This window comes from Diachasmimorpha longicaudata, chromosome 2 (assembly GCF_034640455.1).
Source record: "Diachasmimorpha longicaudata isolate KC_UGA_2023 chromosome 2, iyDiaLong2, whole genome shotgun sequence".
Taxonomy (NCBI): Eukaryota; Metazoa; Arthropoda; class Insecta; order Hymenoptera; family Braconidae; genus Diachasmimorpha; species Diachasmimorpha longicaudata.
The window spans coordinates 5,594,021-5,612,440 of NC_087226.1; the positions used below are offsets into that span (position 1 = coordinate 5,594,021).

General features: G+C 38.9%; 1 protein-coding gene and 1 long non-coding RNA gene across 2 annotated transcripts in view; one reads left to right on the forward strand and one right to left on the reverse strand.

Annotated features, from left to right (window-relative positions):
- LOC135170648 (uncharacterized) overlaps window positions 1-1,783 on the reverse strand; it is a 39,522-nt gene extending 37,739 nt beyond the window's left edge. Inside the window, exons 1-3 of the long non-coding RNA XR_010300409.1 lie at window positions 1,643-1,783; window positions 1,508-1,565; window positions 997-1,429 (exon numbers count right to left, since the gene is read on the reverse strand). This is a non-coding gene — a long non-coding RNA (uncharacterized LOC135170648). The remainder of the gene's footprint in view (window positions 1-996; window positions 1,430-1,507; window positions 1,566-1,642) is intronic.
- Window positions 1,354-8,078, forward strand: LOC135170638 (homeobox protein Hox-A4). Its single transcript, XM_064136644.1, has 2 exons — window positions 1,354-2,967; window positions 6,104-8,078. Exons 1-2 carry the CDS (start codon window positions 2,091-2,093, stop codon window positions 6,763-6,765), a joined length of 1,539 nt encoding a protein of 512 aa, XP_063992714.1. The 5' UTR covers window positions 1,354-2,090; the 3' UTR covers window positions 6,766-8,078.
- The last annotated feature ends 10,342 nt before the right edge of the window (window positions 8,079-18,420 follow it).

Below are 18,420 nucleotides of genomic sequence, written 5' to 3' on the forward strand. Positions count from 1 at the left end.
TATTTTATGGATTATTTAATTGCGGAAGCTGAAGGGATTTTAAATATTTAGTTGGGAGGAAGTGATGAATTTGAATGGATGCTGGGGTTTATTTGGGTTCGTGGGTTGTTGGGTTTAGGATTTAATTCTGGGGTTTTTTGGACTCCGGATATGCGGGAAATTGAAGGAGTTTCTGGTCGAGATGACGATCTTTATGAGGGCACCTCCCGTATGTCTTGATCGATCTGAGTTTTGATTCTGGGATTTATGGAACAAGAGGGACCAATCGATAGGAGGTGACTTCAGTGGAGAATTACGCTATTTGTCATGTCTTTTCGACTTTTTTCACTCACACTGAAGCACTCAGAGCGTCTTGAACGAGATCCAAATGTCTCGGAATTTCAAATATGCATTAATGTTATGTTATGATATTTAGACGGTGTTCAGTGGCTCAGCAATCTCTGCAGAGAGCAGTTGAACATTGTTATAATTAATAAACACAGATCATGTACTACAGCTCTCGAAACGTTCATTTTCTTCATAACAACCCGTATTAAATGAAAATAATAATAAAAAATTAATTCTCATAAAAACATTATTTTTTTTATTATTTCTCTGAGTATAATCGTAAACAAATATGGTGGCCACGCTACTCTGCGCTTTCTTTTCCTATTGAAAACCCTCGTATCCCTGTGTCAATATTTACCTTCACGTGTACCATCCCCATTACGCGAAGAACCGAATTTATAAATATTTTCTACTGACGATTCAATTTATATTCAAAATGTTCCAATAAACCGCAGCACAAAAAATCAGAATGTCCTTTCCCCCTCTTTATTACGCACCTCTCCCATTTTCAGAGCTTTTTTTAAATCCGTCAATCGATTACAAAAAAATGTATCAGAATATCAAACCGAACAGCGACTGTCGGCCCTCGCTTTGTCTGTATTAAATAATCAGGTGTTAAAGCTCCACCTGGTTACGTTCTATAATTATTTATTCAATTAAAAAACTCACCCAATATCCACGAAGCTGACCAACTGTTCTCGATAATTCCCATTCGAAGATGGGCATTGTAGGCGTGTTGAGACGATCGCGTGTAGGAGTGACTCCCCTTTTACGTAGTACCCAGAATCCCACGAGTCCGGGGGGATAACCCAGGGGGTACGGTTTGAGAATGATCCTCGGCGGTGGGGAGAAAGGGGGCCCTCTGGGTTTTTCGTCGCTGGGGTTGGCCTCGCATACCATCGAGGGTGGGGAAATGATGGCAGTGTGTAAATGGTGGGGATAACCACTCGACAGCCAGGCAAGGAGAACCTACGTCGATGGCTCGGCTGTCTGGAGGGAGCGCGCTAACCGGACCGAAGTTGTCAGACGAGTTTGTGCTGGAGTACTGTGTAGTGTTCTCCATTGGTTCTGCAACAGTGCTTCCCCAACGCCATATTTACCCCTAAAAAAAATCCCCAAATCAGTGTTAAAGGATCGAAAAAAATCCAAAAACGTAAATAAATAAAATGTTTTTTCTTACCGATGACTGATAAAATGTGCTGATGAAAGACATTCGTCGGTCAAAAAGTGGGGTATATCTAATGATAAGTGAAATAATCAGTGAATGATAATTACAACTGGATGAAATGCACCGGTATCATCGATGAACAATTACCTATTACATAGTGAATAGTTGTTGGCACCTGCCACAGTGGTCTCGGGGCGCCACACTCACATGTTGCATGCGTGCCGGTTATCCATCATGGTCGCGTACACAGCTGTATTCTGATTGGTGCGCCGCAGATCACGTGGTATGGTAATTGGTATCCAGTGGGCGGGAACCGGCTGGTGTTCATGTGGTGGTTTAAGCTACATGTAGAAAATATTTCTTGCCTCTCGTTGCATGAAAGATCCAGCGTAACTCCTCTCGGTGGGTTATTGGTGACGGTTGTGAGAACTGTGATTGCTGTTATTCATAACTGCATTATAATTAGTTTATAATTATGGCACGTGGGAGTTTCGAAGGATTATGAGATGCAATTAGTGATGTGTACAAGTGTTTAATTCCGGCTCTGAACATTAGAACCTCGTGACTGTTAAAAAAAAATTGAAGATCATCAAAGATGAGTTCGTTCCTGATGAATCCAACCGCCGGTGGGTACCATCAGCAGCATCAACAGCCCAGTCATCACCTGACAGCATCGCCGGTCGTAGTTGATCCGAAATTTCCTCCAACTGAGGAGTACAGTCAGAGCAACTATATCTCCTCCACCAGCGATTTTTTCACCAGTGGACACCACCTGACTCATCCCCAATCCCATCAGCTGCAGTACGGTTATCATCAGCATCATCATCAAGCCGCATCAACCCCTTACGGTGCAGCATCAGCAGTCCCCCTGAATGGTGGCTATGCAAGTTACGGTAGTTACTACAGTCCTCATCCTCACCATCAGATCCATCCAGTCCACCATCCCAGTCTCCATCATCATCATGCCGTGGGTGCATTGGCAATGCCACCCGAGGCACAACAGCCACCCCTGACGTGCCCTCCGTCGATTCATAATCAACAGTCCCAGCAACAGCCACAACAACCACCACCAACAACTGTTCTAGGATCAACTGCATTATCCCCAAATCTATTAACTAGTCATGCACCACCACCCGACGCTCTTCAGCATCCTGGCCATTCACAACCACCCCCACAAACTCAGGGACAATCGACACCCCAGATCGAGAGCAATGTTTGCAGTCCGACGGGGACGAGTTCCCTCCACAGAGACAATTCACCTGATCTCAATCAATCTAATCAACACTCTGGTCACATGCAGAACTCCCAATCGTCAACGGGACAACATCATGACGATGGATCTGATCAGGATGACATGGATGATGACGTCATGGATGGCTCACCCAATATGATGGATGATGAGGAAGAGGAGAATGAAAATGGCGAACGCGTTGTTTATCCCTGGATGAAGAAGAATCATATTGCTGGTGTTGGTGAGTTAAAATTATCATTGATCATTGTGAATAACTTAGTGTGGGGTCTTTACGGATCATCCTCGTTCTTCTCATGCCGCAAATATTTACTGGGGTATTTGTTAAACACCTTGCTGGTGCCTTTAATCATCCCTCAAATCGTAGAGTCTTTAGAATAGTTTCTATTGTTGTGGAGTCATTATACACCTCACGCATCGAGTTGTTGGATTTATGTGATGTCGTTTATCTTTGCGTTTTGTTACACCGCCGGAAGACTTATGAGGCGCAATTTATCCTGACAGCTTCTACTTACCCTACCTGTTCGGGGGGACCTTGTGTGGTCGACATTTTTTCACCTGATTTAGTCGAGTTTTTGAAAATGTTTGTGTGCAACACCGACGAATTGTTTATCTTTCGAATTGTCGGTGTTTCTACGTAGTGTTGCGTTGCGTTTTATTGTTTATTGCTTAGCGGTAATTTGCGGATGTCTCAGTGGACTATTTTTTGGAACATTTCCATAGAAATTTGTTGATGGTTAAATTGGTATATCCCCCGGAGTTTTCTCTGATGAAACTTCAAAAGGAAAATTCTGCAACGTAACTCTCGATGAACGAGAAGACCTCGACGTTCGGGCGTTTGCAGTTTCTTTAATGACGAAAAATGACTACTCACTCTAACTTGCAACTGTTCCGTCGATGTAGGACATAACAGCGATTTTACCGGCCAAACGTCCATTTTTCACTTTTGTCCGGGGTACACAAAGGGGGTTAATCGTATATTGTGAATTTTCTTTTTTGACAAAGGCCGCTTCTCAGATTTTTGTACTCGAAAAATCGGAAGGGAGAACTTTCGTCGGGAACGAACTAAAATTCTGGGGAATTTTCACCTTGTCCAGTTGATTTTTAGTATTCCCGGTGGAATTCATTCGATATGAATAAATAAAACGAGCTAAACATTCCAGTTTGTTGGGGATAATTGAGCAGTGAAACGAGATAAGTCAGTTTTAACTACCGACTCGTTTTTGATAAATATCTTGGAACTCGGGCAAGAGAGCAAGATTTTTGTTATAACTTTTTTTGAGGACCAAATTGAGTACTACAAAAGATGTAATTAGATATATTTTTACGTTCTAGAGGCCTCTGTTCCTTTAGCTATGACTTTAACAGAAGAATTGTGGAAAGTCGTGGCAACAGGAGGCGATGCTCTAATCCCTTTTGCGACTAAGACAATTTCCAAAAATTTTCAAATTTGTCGAGATCGAGACCTCTCATTTCGATTGCGTCGACTTCGTTCTACTGAATTATAAATCTTGAGAATATTTCCAACTGCAAATGACCCGCAGAAAAATTATCGAAACGCCCACCTCGACGTTGATCAGTGCCACGGATCGGACTACTCGCATCGAACTAAGTTCCTCAACTATTACCTCGGTTCGTTAATAGTTAACATTGGCTCGTGGTAATCGTTAAAAAGTCGTGTTTGGCGCACCTGAATATTCCCACCCTTCCTATCAGTACAGTAGACATAATAGACTGTCATTCACAGTGACAAAGCTCAGGATAAATACCGAACCCTTCGACAATTTTTTCAGAACAAAAATTTCAGAAATTCGAAATAATCAAATGGCGACCTGTGATTGGAGCTCGTGGTCTTGGGTTTCATGTTCGGACAATGGTTTGACTAGTCCGACGGGAGCCGCAATCTTCCCTTCGAATGCCGAAGGCCAGACCCCACAATGGTCAGCCCCAGAATGGAATGGAATGCGTCCAGCACGGATTCTAAACTCCTCTCATTCCTCTTCCTTTGACTCGGCGTTCATGTGGTCAACAAATATATCCATTTGTTTAAAACTCCCGACGTAATCTCCTCCAGTTTTTCAATGTCCACAATTCACTGGGACAACTGATTCATCAGTCGTGACTAGGCTTGAGGAATAGAAAGGTCTCGTTTTGTTGGTGTAACTGTTACTGGACATTATATATGTAATTTTTTGACTCGTTCGTCTCATTCACACGCTTTTATCTTCAAGCACACTAGGAGTTGAAGGGGTTCGACGAGGCCTGAGGCACTTCGCCGTATGTTCGAGCGTCTGTCCCAGCTCCTTTTTCCATTGGGTTTTGTTTTATTCTATTGACAAATGGCAGTCATCTCGACTCAATGGCCTTGGAATCACTTCACCAAGTTGTAATAATATCGTATTTATCTGACCTCAGGTTTTTCTTCGCCAATTTGAGAAAAAAAAAATGCATCATATGTGTGTCTATTGTCCTCGAGACACTATTGATTTTGATTACATAATCACAACAAAAATCACGCTGATCAGTATTCAAAAGGAATCATGAATATTTATACTACCTTTTTCCTGACACGTGTGCAACTAGAGAAACGACGCATAAACTGATGTCAAGAATCTTTTCTACAAAGATTATTACGGCTGATTGAAAAGGTCCTGTACGCATAAATCATAATACCAAACAGTGTCGCAATTATTCAAGTATGAATTTTTATTCAAACGGAATACTGCAATCAATGTGCGGTCATAGTTTGAAGTGACCGAATATCATTAACAGCGCGAATGATTTTTTTTTATCGTTCAGCTGAAAATGATTGAGTGATGGTGGTAGTCTAATGTTCTACCGGTGTTGCATTTTTTTGTTTTTTTCATCCGATATTTTATTATGGTTGAGTGTCACTCTTGAATGGTTTTAGAGTCACCGGCAGGGGAGATATTTCAGTGTCGAGGCATTATCAGCTTCAATAACTCCAATTGAACTCATGTCAATGACGCAACAATTCACTTTCGGTACCAGGCAATTCTCATGAATAAAGATTGCGGTTGATATGTGTTGCTGGCGGTGAAATATTTCCTCCGCTTTCAGTCTTGTTTTTATTTATTTGGCGATTTGTTTATTCGTATTGAATGTATTCGGAAAGGAAAGTAGTGTGCGGGTCACGAGAGTCTGAAGTTATTTTTATCATCGACTCAACATAGTCACGAGCTGATTAAAAATGAGATTAAGGATTTTGAAATGTTCAAACAATACGTTACCTCGTCAAATCCTCTTTTCTGTGGTAATGCATTGACATTTTCACTTTCTTTTTGCCATAAATACAAAAAATATCTGTCGTTCTCAAATATGTGTTCTTGTTCTTCCAGCAAATCCTTCTTACCAACCTGGTGTAGAGTCAAAACGCCAACGAACAGCATACACACGACAACAAATACTCGAGCTTGAGAAGGAGTTTTATACAAATCGATACTTGACGAGACGACGGCGAATCGAGATTGCCCACATGCTGACCCTGTCGGAGCGTCAGATCAAGATTTGGTTTCAGAACAGACGGATGAAATGGAAGAAGGACAACAAGATGCCAAACACAAAGAACGTCAGGCGAAAAAATGCCAATGGCCAGCCACAGACTAAACCGAGCAAGGGCTCCAATCGTACCAAGTCAGGTGGTGGTAACAATAACAGTCAGAAGAAAAATAACAACAATTCACCGTGTGAATTTAAGCTGGAGAATACGAGTCTCGATGGTAGTCTAGATATGAGTGATTTTCATGGTGTTAATACTGGCCTTCCGCATCCTCATGGATCTCATACGAATTTCCAAGGCCATCCGCATTCATTGACACACCTTCAGGCCCAGCTGAGTCATCTCCAGGCTAATGGAATGATGGACAGCACTGGTGGATCATTGGGACACATGAACTCGGGTAGTATCAGCCCTCTGGCACCCGCAACAAGTCCACCAGGAATTTCCGCTGCTGTACCAACAACTGCCATCAAATCTGACTATGATTTGACAGCACTGTAACGTCAGCAGACGTCGCCATTGCCTGGAAAGCTCAGCGACCTGACTAATTTTGTGGATGTCAACGATGTGGCACCGTCTTATCAGTGGCTCTGAGACAGCAATTATCGGGATAAAATTAAAACCAGTGAATTTTATAGTTATTAGTGCACCAATCAATGCTCATTCTGAGGTTAGAGGTGAGGGTGATGTCTATTCTCGAGTTGATGAATTTCTGGGGTAATGCATTTGAAAAATGTGCCATTCTGAGACATTGACTAATACTTCTATTCGAAACTGTGTCAATCTTAGACATAGCCAGGCCAGTGTCAGATGATAATACAACAGTACCCGTATTTAGAGATTCTGAAAAATGTAGTTTCTAGGTTTTAATTTCCATGAACATTGTACATACGTACTCGGTTAAGTTGTAAATAGACAGATGTACGAGTGACATGAGTGGCATGTTAATGTTTACAGTGAGAAGGCATAGGGTATTATGTGTGATTTAAAGTTTGAAAAATTGGATCATCGAAAAATTTCAATCATCGATAGGAGTCGTCGAACTTCGGTAAATTAATTTCATTCAGTCGTCTCCATTTTGATTCACATTTTCGAGAAAACGTTTTGTGTATTGGCCACCCACGTTTGAAAAAATGTCCGCGTTATCGAACGTGAAATAATCTCAACAGTTGAATGACTACGAAAAAATATTGGAAAAAATTTAGAAAAAATTTACTGACTTGTCATGTTGTATCATTTCAACGTTGATTAAACTCACGTGTAAATATCTACAAAACGAAACCAGTTGTAAATATCATTGTCTCAAATAGTCATCTATTTTTATCAGAATAAAGGAACATGAATAACGACCAATAGTGTATCAACCGTAAATGAAAATAAAACTTTGATCGAGTAGATGTCAAATGATCCCTAAATGCACATTCGCTGTGACGAAATACCAAAACAATACCATAGGTGTAAAACAAATTAGCGTCTAAGCTGAACCATTATACATATAGAGTATAAACGTTGAATTCCTGATAATGATTCAGTATAATTAGCGTCGATTAGTGGTAGCACGAGTCGATGATTCTAGGGGAATTTTGTGGTCGTTATGCGTGCGAAAATATGAATACATTTACCTTAATTCTGTATATAGAGAGTTGTATTATAAGTATATAATGATGAATCCAAGATGACACGCGATAGTGCTTATGTTCATATGGAGATATTAAGAAATTTAAAGATTAAAGAACAGAAATTGAGGAAATACAATCTTAATGTGAATAAATAACTAAATAAATGTTTCGTAAATTTAACGAGACTTTTTCCTTCCAACAATAATTCTACAATATTTATTTATATTATTCGTATTTATCTGGCTACCCTAGGTCACCAGGGTCATGATAATTGGCCCAAAAAACCTTATCATTTATCAAATTTCTACATTTTTCGCCATCAAAAATGGCTTAACGACGAGCTGCAATGGCAATAGCAACAAAATCAATATTTTCACCTCGTGACGTTGAAAAAGGGGAAGTTTTATCGGAATCTATACCCGACTAGGCCTTTTCATACCCCCGTAGGGAGGGGTTATCGAGCAGAAGAGAGTAACAACGCGATGTTGTATGTGGGCGAGAGGGCCTTGAACAGCACAAAAGCCCAACAAAAAAAACTTCTCTCCAACGTCATGGCAGTTTTTCGGAGGGGTTGCAGATGTGAATACGGGCTTCCAGTCATGAAAGCTACTGGCTTTTCTTGGCCTATCATCGTGTATACTCCAATTGCTGATTGCCATGAATACGACCATTTTCGCTGCGTCACGTTAGATTCTTCCAGGAGATTTCGAGACCAGCTGTACAGGAGAAAAAAAAATATTGAAATTTCTTTTTAAATAAAGGAGAACGTGCACTGGTTGAAGGTGCATGCGATAAAAAAAAAAAACCCCTGATACCCGCATGTGTGCACGACCTCGTTTTTTTTTTTTTCTTTCATTTCTTTTTTTTCCTCTCGGGGAACAGGAAGAGGGCCGCGCACGCGTGTGTATGAGGCTTCATACAATGATGTTGCAGGCTGTGGTAGCACGGGGTGCTTCTCCTCGTGTGCCACCACGGAAGAGGGTGGTAACCAAGAGGCGAATGGGAGACGCCCGTGCGCACGTACCTCCGCCCATGTATATTGAGTTTCTTGTCCGCATGTTGCATTACACGATATCACTCTTATCAGTGATATTTTGTCAGTTAATTATTTGTGATCAGAGACGAAATGTTTTCTCCCTGTCATTTTCACCGATATTTAGCTGTCATTGGCAGGCACATGTGATGCCTCATGTTGAGGTCAATCGGTAATCGTGTACTGGAGATTGTAGGAGACTAATGGTGCGCGTGCGTATACCATTTTATTCGTCAAGCTCACTTGAGAGAGAGTGTAATCATGTGGATCTACATGCCAAGGAACCAACCAAGGAGACGGGAAATGGGTGGTCGTCGTATCGTTGGATATGGAAGTCTGAGAAGTCTTGCTTGGCACGTCAGGATTCTAAGGGACGAGAAGCCAAGTTGCGCGTTCACCTCGAGAACGATAGCATCTATACGTCCGACAGACGGTGCTTTATAATAATTCTCGATGTTTCAGGGTCGTCAGTGGGATGGCCATACCATGTTCGATAGATAAGCCAAGTTTTTATATTTTCAAATTCTGTGGAATGAGAGAAATAAAATGATAACAAAATTATTCGTATTGAAAATAGGGGAATTTTGAATGATTAAAATTTCGTACTAAATTGTTTACTTCACGACGGGAAATATTCCGTAATTTGTATCGATCGGGAATCAACGGGGAAATTTTACGCGATAGTATCGCAATTTTTCACACTCGCTTCAGCCAAAAATTACGGAAGTTTCAGGAAAAATTGGCCGGCTGTTCCGGGAGATCTCCGACAATCGCTTTTCGCTCCAGAATTACGGAAAAGATACGTAATTTTTATTGAATATTTCTCTTCGTGTTCTATTACACGCTCGGAAAGACACAACTACTCTGGCTCGTCTCCTCAGAGGAACTAACTCAAGTGTCAATAGGGGATACAGCACCCTGGACCCAAGAAAACAGAACATACACACCACACCGAAAAATTTCTCAGAATTTCCATCCATGAAAACCTTTTCCGATCTCAAGTGGAAATGCGAGAATGAAAGATATACAGATCGTACAAAGACCTGTTCGATCGAACCATAAATCAATTTTTGATAAACAGTTTGAAATGTGAATTCTCATAATTCGATAATTTTTTTGTGAGGTTTGAATCGAATTATCGAATTGAAGTCTTCGCCTTCAGGATATTTTCCACTGGGAGGGAATAAATGGTTCCAGAAAGACAAAATTATCGATCAAAAAGCCGGAAAATTTTTCAACCCGGGTTTCGACGTCAGTCGACGAAAATAACGCGCACGGAAGACGGCACCCGTTGTACTGGCAGTCCCTATTAGATGTAATTGGAGAGGATTAACGAGTCATGACTCCATTTATCAGGTTCCGTAATTACAAAGCATCGGCTCTCCCTCGGAATACATCAACGCTCAGTGCGGATGTACGTATATATGCAGACATTCTTTCCCTGGAGCCCTTTTCGGTCGCTACTGTTCAAGGGGGCCTGACACATCTACCGCACACAACTGACGAGCCTCTGAGTGATATTCCCCGAGGACAGGAGACAACTTTGCATCTCAAATAAACTTTTGCCTGGGTGGTGGAGATAAGGGGAGGTATCTGCTTGCTGTCGTCGGGAATATTCAAGGACGGGGACAAAAGGAGAGAGAAAATTGACATAACTTCGTATAAAGGGGAATTTAGTTTATCTGGAAAACTATTGAGAAGTCGAAATATCTGCGGGTGAAGGGAAAGGAATTTTTGGGAGAAAAAACGAGATTTTATTTCAGGTCAGGTTTTATTCCATTTAACAGTTGTTTGCACGACTGATCTCGGGATTTTTACGTTACCTACTTTCCAATTTAAATAACTAAGAGTACATTATTTTTTTGATTGTTTAAAAGTATCTCCCTAGAGTGCCAGATAACATTTTACTGTCTTTAAATATCAAATAATGGAAGGACTACAAATCGTTAGCCTGTCTCCTGACAGGATCTTCGATAATATCCTGGAGACATTTTGTAAAATTTAAGGTAAATATTCATCTCGTCTATCTCTCTCTCCAAAATTTAATTATTTGTCAGTTCGAGGGAATGAATTTTCGGAAAAATTTGATGATATCAAGGTGGGAGTCCAACCCACACATCAATCTCCAGGACTGTTAGTCTTCCAATTGAACTGGCGGGGGTCTTCTTCATTTCCAATAAATTCCTCATCATTTCGAACATGCCTCACTGCCCACTCATCATTAGCTAATTAATATAGAATTTTATTACTGAGATAACTATATCAGATAATTATCAAACTTATTTTGTTTCTCCACAAAATGTTATAAAAATTTCGCCAACTCCCGAAATTTTTTTCAAACAATACAATTTGAAAATACGTCAGATATCCCGTTTCACCCCTTCCCTAGAAAAATAAATTTACATGACTTTTTACTCGAGTAAGAGAATTTACTGATAATTGATCAGTCGCCCACATACGATTAATTAATTAATTCTAGACGATATGGACCTCCAATATTTTTTTATGGCGTCAAAAATCTTTTTTATGTACATAGGATGCATTTTTTAAATACTTCTATATGTCATGTATACATATAGTTGAAATCCTCGAATATATAGTTCGACGTATTTTTATTCGCGCTGGGAGAATCGTCTGATACCTGGTCACTCTCCACCATCGAATCAATTAATTAAGGCACACGTGACTCATCCGCATTCCTGGCAGCTGCATACCCATCGTAACAACTTGCAGACGGTAGCTGGGTATCCGTCCTGAGCCGTTGTGCATCCCTTCTATATGAGACAGACTTGTCTTCTTGACGTGGGCGGTCCAACCGCGACTTCCCCCCGAGATTCATTAAGAAAGTGTAGTCTACTAAGCAACTCATGGACCGTGTATTTTTATCGCTCGTCTCGACCCAAAGTTGACAGTTTACCTCCGGGACTTGGCAGTAGCCACCAGCAGTCTTGTTAGTGGTCCTCATATTATCAATGATACCTGTCGCGTGGACACCGTCCAATCCTCCATGTTTGAAGTATCGAGACTGAAAATAGAAGGATTTTTGACATTCGCAGGGGGAAAGAATGTCGTGAACAATGACGGATGCGACTGTTATATTCTGTATCTTTTGATATTTCTCATCCTTGAAGTGAAGAATTTTATCAGTTGGGAGTGACAATAATTTGCAGGAAATTCTTATCAATTTTTTACGTTTTATGGTTTAAAATTTTTTTTGCTCCCTCTAATGATCAAATTCCACTAATTTCTCACAATTAAGAGGAAATGAGAGGACAATTGAATTAAAATCTATATTTCTCATTGAGGCTTTTGACAAATTGGGAAATTCCCCGCTGAAATCTGTCAGAATTTCATTTCAACACAATTTGCATTCAGTTTTAATTATTTTAATGTTTCTCATTCTTGAATTTGTAATTGAAATAATACGAGGCAATAATTTAATTTTATATTGTTTGTTCTATATTTATACTCACTTCTAACGGGCATTCTTTTTGCCTAAAATTCCCTGAAGTATAGACTATGATATTTACCTTTTTTTTTCTTTTATTTACTTAAAGTACTAAAACCCTAGAGTTGGATTATTTCCACTATTTTTATTTTATAATTCATGTACATTATTTTACTTTTAAATATTAAGTATTTCAAATTTTTAGATGTTTACATATCTCCTCAATGTACTTATGATCAGCGACGTCTGCAAATTTGTTCAAACTCCATGGTATTGATCAGTTAAATTTTGTTAAATTACATATTACATTTTCTTCTTGACCCTAAACAGACTTGAATGAATCAGACCTATTATGCCAAAGTTACCTGTGGTCCATGATGTTGTACCCTTTCATAACTTAAGCTGGTTCCTCTAAGGAATTGGTGACGAGTGGATGTGCCTTCCAAGCGATTAATTAATAGAATATTTCAAGCACATTATTTCAAAGTTTCGTTGTTTAAAATATCCCATTTCCAATACTCATCTGTATTTTTACAAAAGACAAAAAATTCTGTCCTTGAAGTGAATCCATTTTTTAATGAAATCCGGAATTCGTATCAACAAAAATCGTTGAAAGTTCAGTGGAACTTGATAAGAAAATCGAGAAACACTCGAAGAAGTGAAAAAAAGTCAGTCAAATTTTGTTTGACATTAACAGTTTTTTTTACTCCCGGCGTCTTAATATTTGGTTGCCGATCCACACCAAACCGAAGACGAGGCCTTTGTCGCCCACTTGGTGCCCCTGTGCAGTGCGCGTTCGGTGCGGCGCGCGAAGGTTCGGAGCTCTCTTGCAAGCCGCACTCCCTTCATTAATCTTGATCGGATCAGTCGAGATAGCGGCGAGCTGTTTCGGAAACCCCCTCATCCTACTTTACCCACTACCATCAACCGATTCCTCTCACCCCCTTATTCTCATCAACTTCGCCTAGCATCGGTCTGGCCCTCTCGATTCCCTATTTTTCTTTTATCTTTTCCACTTTCGCGTTTTCTAGGCTTTTTTTTTCTCTCAGTCTAGAACGCTCGTGTTCACCTCCGACCAAACTCTTTCCGTCCGAGAGCAGGGCTAACCCTTCTTCAATTTTCACCGTATTCTCTTTTCGCCTTACTTTCCGTGGAGTCCTCACTGCTGTCCATCAAACTGTTGTACCCAGTCTTAGAGCAATCGGACGAGACAATTTATTCTGAAGATCGACAGAGGCCAGACTTTTCACCCACATGAAAGAAAAAAATTACTAGTTCCAAGAGAGAATTTTCTGAGCGGTAAAACGTTTCAAAAAATCATCTTTAGATAATTAATTTTCGAATGACTTCGATACACATTTTTTTATTCTAATATTATTGTTTTTAAAAACTATTATCATTTATGTTGTCTTTTTTATCGATTAGAAATTGAACTATTAATTTTTTGATGAAATATCATTTGTATTCTAGACCGGTTCCTGATATTTAAATTTTTATTCTAATGTTAATATATATTATTAATTTAGACATTAAAATTCTAATCAATTAAGAACATTGACATTCGTTCTGTATTAGGAACATTAGACTATCGAGTTGAATCTCTTAAAATTGACAATTGCTAAAGTTTTTCATTTGTTATTCATAAATTCATAAATTACTTACTAAAAATTCCATAAATATTTATACTAAATCGTAAATATTGAACAACTACCAATCTCTTAACGATGTGAAGTACTTTTCCGTTAAATAAAAATAAAATTTCCTATATTTGGTAGCTTAATAACAATCCCCTAATAATTCCAATAATCACATCCAGTTCGCCGAGCACTTGATGAAACCTCCAGGAGTGACCGCCCCAGGACTTACAGGATTAATTAAGGGAAAAGTGCTAATACTCCGCGTCGACAATTGCCAGAGGGGAAAACCCTCTGGCCAATAACACTCTACCTCACGTCCCGAGGGGTTCTAACACGTTACACATAGCAACCAATTCAACAACAGCCACCGTCTAATCATTTTCCCCGGGAAAATCATTTCCAAATGCACAAAAAAATATTACCAAATGAGACTCCCTTTTTCGACAGCTGAATCTTATTGATCAGAGAATCTACGGGGGATGGAGTAAACCTGGGGTGGGAGGGAGGGGTGAATTTTGCATCAGTGGTATTGGATTTGCGACGAGGCAACGGGTGATGTCTCATTGCTATTCCACCAAGGGTAGTATGGGCGAATACGGGGCAACCGTGTGGAGACGCTCAGTGGGGCTCTCTTAAATTGAAAACGAAATCCATCACGTATTTTCACGATCCCTTGATGGAAAAAAACTCAATGTTGGGAATTTTAATGAATTATAATGAGTGGGAGATTGACGGGAGCAATGATGATAAAAATTGCTCATTGTTATTCTTCTCAAGGGCATTTTATCCCCAGTAATGGATTCCCAAACTTCAAAATCATATTAAATAAATTGATATCTGGTATTTTCATTGATCCTAAACATTGAGTTATGAATTAATTATTTAGTATTTAAAGTGATAATTGATTTTAAAAGTATTCATCTCGCTGTTGATATCTTATCATTGCGTAGCTTTTACTTTTATTTATTTATATTTGAGTATTAACTTTTGATCCTTCCGATTGATTTGAATCTTCTCAATCGAACCGATTGATATATTTTATTTGCAATTTCTTCGATTATTTCCACTTTTCTTATTGTTTGCTGGTTTATTGTCGATAAAACCAGCTGATTGAGTAATCGTCAAGCGAATTTTATCTAAACCCCTAATAAAGACATCTTCATAAATAATCTTGTCCCTCGCATGACAGTATATCACTCAAATCATCCATGAAATCACCAAAAATCGTTAGCCTATTATCCAGCTCACCTGATTCTTGCGTCATGCGACAATGTCCCATGAGGTATTCTGATCGATGGACTCATACATCTCCGAAAAACTGCGATCTCGATATATAATTAAGGACAGGCCAGCGAGTGGAACCGCCCCATAGTCTATTTCATCGGCAATTCAGCGTCACGTATCTAGGGGAAATGCGATTGGAGAAGGGTCTTTTTTGGGGCTCGACGAGAGGCCAGGCCTCGTCGGCTTTCTTCTTACGCCCTGCTGTTACACGGGATGAATTTGTGAGGGGGTCGTCCATGGCTGCCGAATCATGGGAGCAAACAATTCTCCATTTCAGGAAAAATGCCTTCCAGAAGCTGCAACTTATTTTTTCAAGTATCTAAATTAATTCAATGTATTGGAGTAAAACAATTCTCAACAAGTGCCTGCATATAATTAATTTATTTTGTTTAAATTATTGGGGCCTCTTCTGTATGAAGAGAAATGTTCAGGAAATTTTCCGTGACAGTTGCATAAATTTTTCTAGTCACCTTTCGTTACGGGAATTACGGAAAAAACTTAATTTTTATTAAATATTTCTTCTAGATTATGGTAGTTCGTACACCTGAAGACGACTGAATAAATAAAAATGAATCTTCAAACCAACTTTTGGACAATTACAGATAATTATCGATTTTGTCTGTGCAATATTTTTTTTAATAAAAATGCACCTTAAGAAATTATTTCTACATTCAAAATGAAACGCAAATGAATGACTTCTGTCTACATTTATTTATTAATTTACCTATTTAAATAGTTGAGATAAATTATGAACCTCATGTGCACTAAAGAAAAATATTGAACACTCATTATTCACACACAATAAAACATTATTTCAGAGATGAATGAGAGTATGTTATCAACAAAAAGGAACATTTTGTAACTCAGTTAGAGTCAGGTACTTCAATCCACCCTCATTATTTTTTAAAATATTAAATTCGGGAGTAATGCAGCAGTTCATCGCAATGAGATAATTTCCGTGATTAATGAACCCCCCAGGGCACTGTACCTGCTATCGACATCGAATTAACATTATTCATCTCGTTATCCAAATAATGAATGAGCTACAAACGAACTTTGATAGATGTTTAAAGCTAAACCCTTAATTGAATTCACACTCAGTCACTGGGCGCCGGGTGGAAGAAAAAGGCAAGTCACTCGACACTGATTTTCACTATTGGGGATTGTCTTGTTTATTCCGGTTTTCATGTTACCTCGTCTCACAGTGGCGAACGGATTAATTATTAATTGATGATTTTTTCAGTCAAGAGAAATTATCTGATAGTTTTCTGCGTTTTTTTCTTCTCTTACTTTCCTCGATTATCAGATCTCAAGGGCATCCTATAGTGCTTTCGTATATTTATATAATATACAATACAATATAATATGCAATTTTGTATATTTATATAATATATAATGTCAGTCTTGAGTCTGATAAAAATAGATAAAACTACTTATTAATAAATTTACAGAGAGGCGGTTCATAAACGAATAAAATAAGATAATGAATGAAGCGTAATTAATAAATAACCACACCCGCCCATAGGATAATTACTGTCATGGAAGCATGTCGTATGGTTCGGAGTCAGTGGACACTGGACAATTGACCTATATCCGCTAAACTGTTACTAACGGAAATTAACGATACGAAACGTCGAGATACGTCGCAAGTATTTTTTCATCTGATTTCTACTGAGACTTTCTCCATATGCACCAGAGATCTCCCTCAATATCAATCATTATTGCTGTCCAGTTTCAATCATCCGACTCTTGCCTCACCCACAGACTCATGTGTTATGAAATTTCTTTAATTTGTGAGGGACTTCATACCATTTTCCGTTATTTTTATTCTCATATCCTTCAGAGTTTTCCGTCACATTAATATTCTCAAAGCCGGAAATGTGCGCTCTCTCCGTATTTATTCCAAACATTTACATTTTTGGAATCAATTGATTATTAGAAATTAATTGAGACCACAATTAACGTGGTTCTATTGAAGAGATCTGTTAGGAAAGCTGCGGAAGCCCAAAATTAGTACAAAATTCAGATTTAAAAGAGAATTGTTGTAATACTCCTATTCGGAAGCAAAAATTTTCAATACAGCGGCGGTAAAAATGATTATTTCTCCACAAACTCCCTCAATCCGTTCTCCTACCCCGACGTCAGCAAATACAACGCACGAAAAGGCTGTCTCACGCTCGTTCAACCCCCATTTTTTCATCCCCTCATTCCTTTTTTCCATCTCATCCGCACCCGCATCGGCAGTCGCCTCACCCTTGCGACAATATACACCGGATATTTCAGGCAGCACATCCGAATGTATAGATTGGGAGGGAGTGGGTGGTGCAGGGGTTCAACAACTTCGGCGTTGATTTCCACGGGGAGTGACGCGTCACTGCCTAGGATAGTGTGGACTATCGTATATAAGGGAGCTGTCGATACTCATGGAGTCGGCTAATACGGCGTCATTTCTACTCATAAAAATTGAGTAACCGTACGAAAAAATATTTTTAAAAAAACAATACGAATTTGGAAAAAGTTAATGCAAAAAAAAAAATCAAAAGAAAATTAAGCTTGAAGTAAAATGAACTCGGAAGTGTTTTTTAGGTATCACTGAATCGATTAGGAACATTATCGATTTATCGTTAAATTATCAATAAAAAAAATGTCTATTTAATTTTATTGGAGAATAATTTCCGTTTTCTTTATTGTTTGAAATCAATGAAATGGAGACTTAAGAACAAATATATTTATTCTATTCGCTTATTATCGATTCTGATATTTTCAGTCTGTATTTAGTCGTAAGCAATATGCATAAATGTACCAATACCCAATTTTCGAAAAAGAGGGAAATAATAATTCAGTAACGAACTGGTAAAACGACATAACTCACTTTTGATTACTGACCAGTTTTTGGTGAATGTCCCGAAATCTAGAGGAGATAACAAAATTTTCATCATAACCTTTTGTGTGGGGCGAATTGAGCGCTACAAAAAACGTCATATCAAAAATTCCGCCATCTCTCTTACATTCCGAGATATTTCTCAAAAACTCGACTCAAAGAGGAGTCAACTTCTCTCCTTTTACCACTTCGCTGCTGACTCCAAACAAAAAAAAATTCCGCAAGTGGACATTCACTTATTCAGTCGAGCAATT

Coding starts and splice junctions, on each gene's coding strand:
- LOC135170638 (XM_064136644.1), top strand. CDS start 2,091: ATGAGTTCGTTCCTGATGAATCCAACCGCCGGTGGGTACCATCAGCAG. Junction 2,968..6,103: donor GAATCATATTGCTGGTGTTG/GTGAGTTAAAAT, acceptor TTGTTCTTCCAG/CAAATCCTTCTTACCAACCT.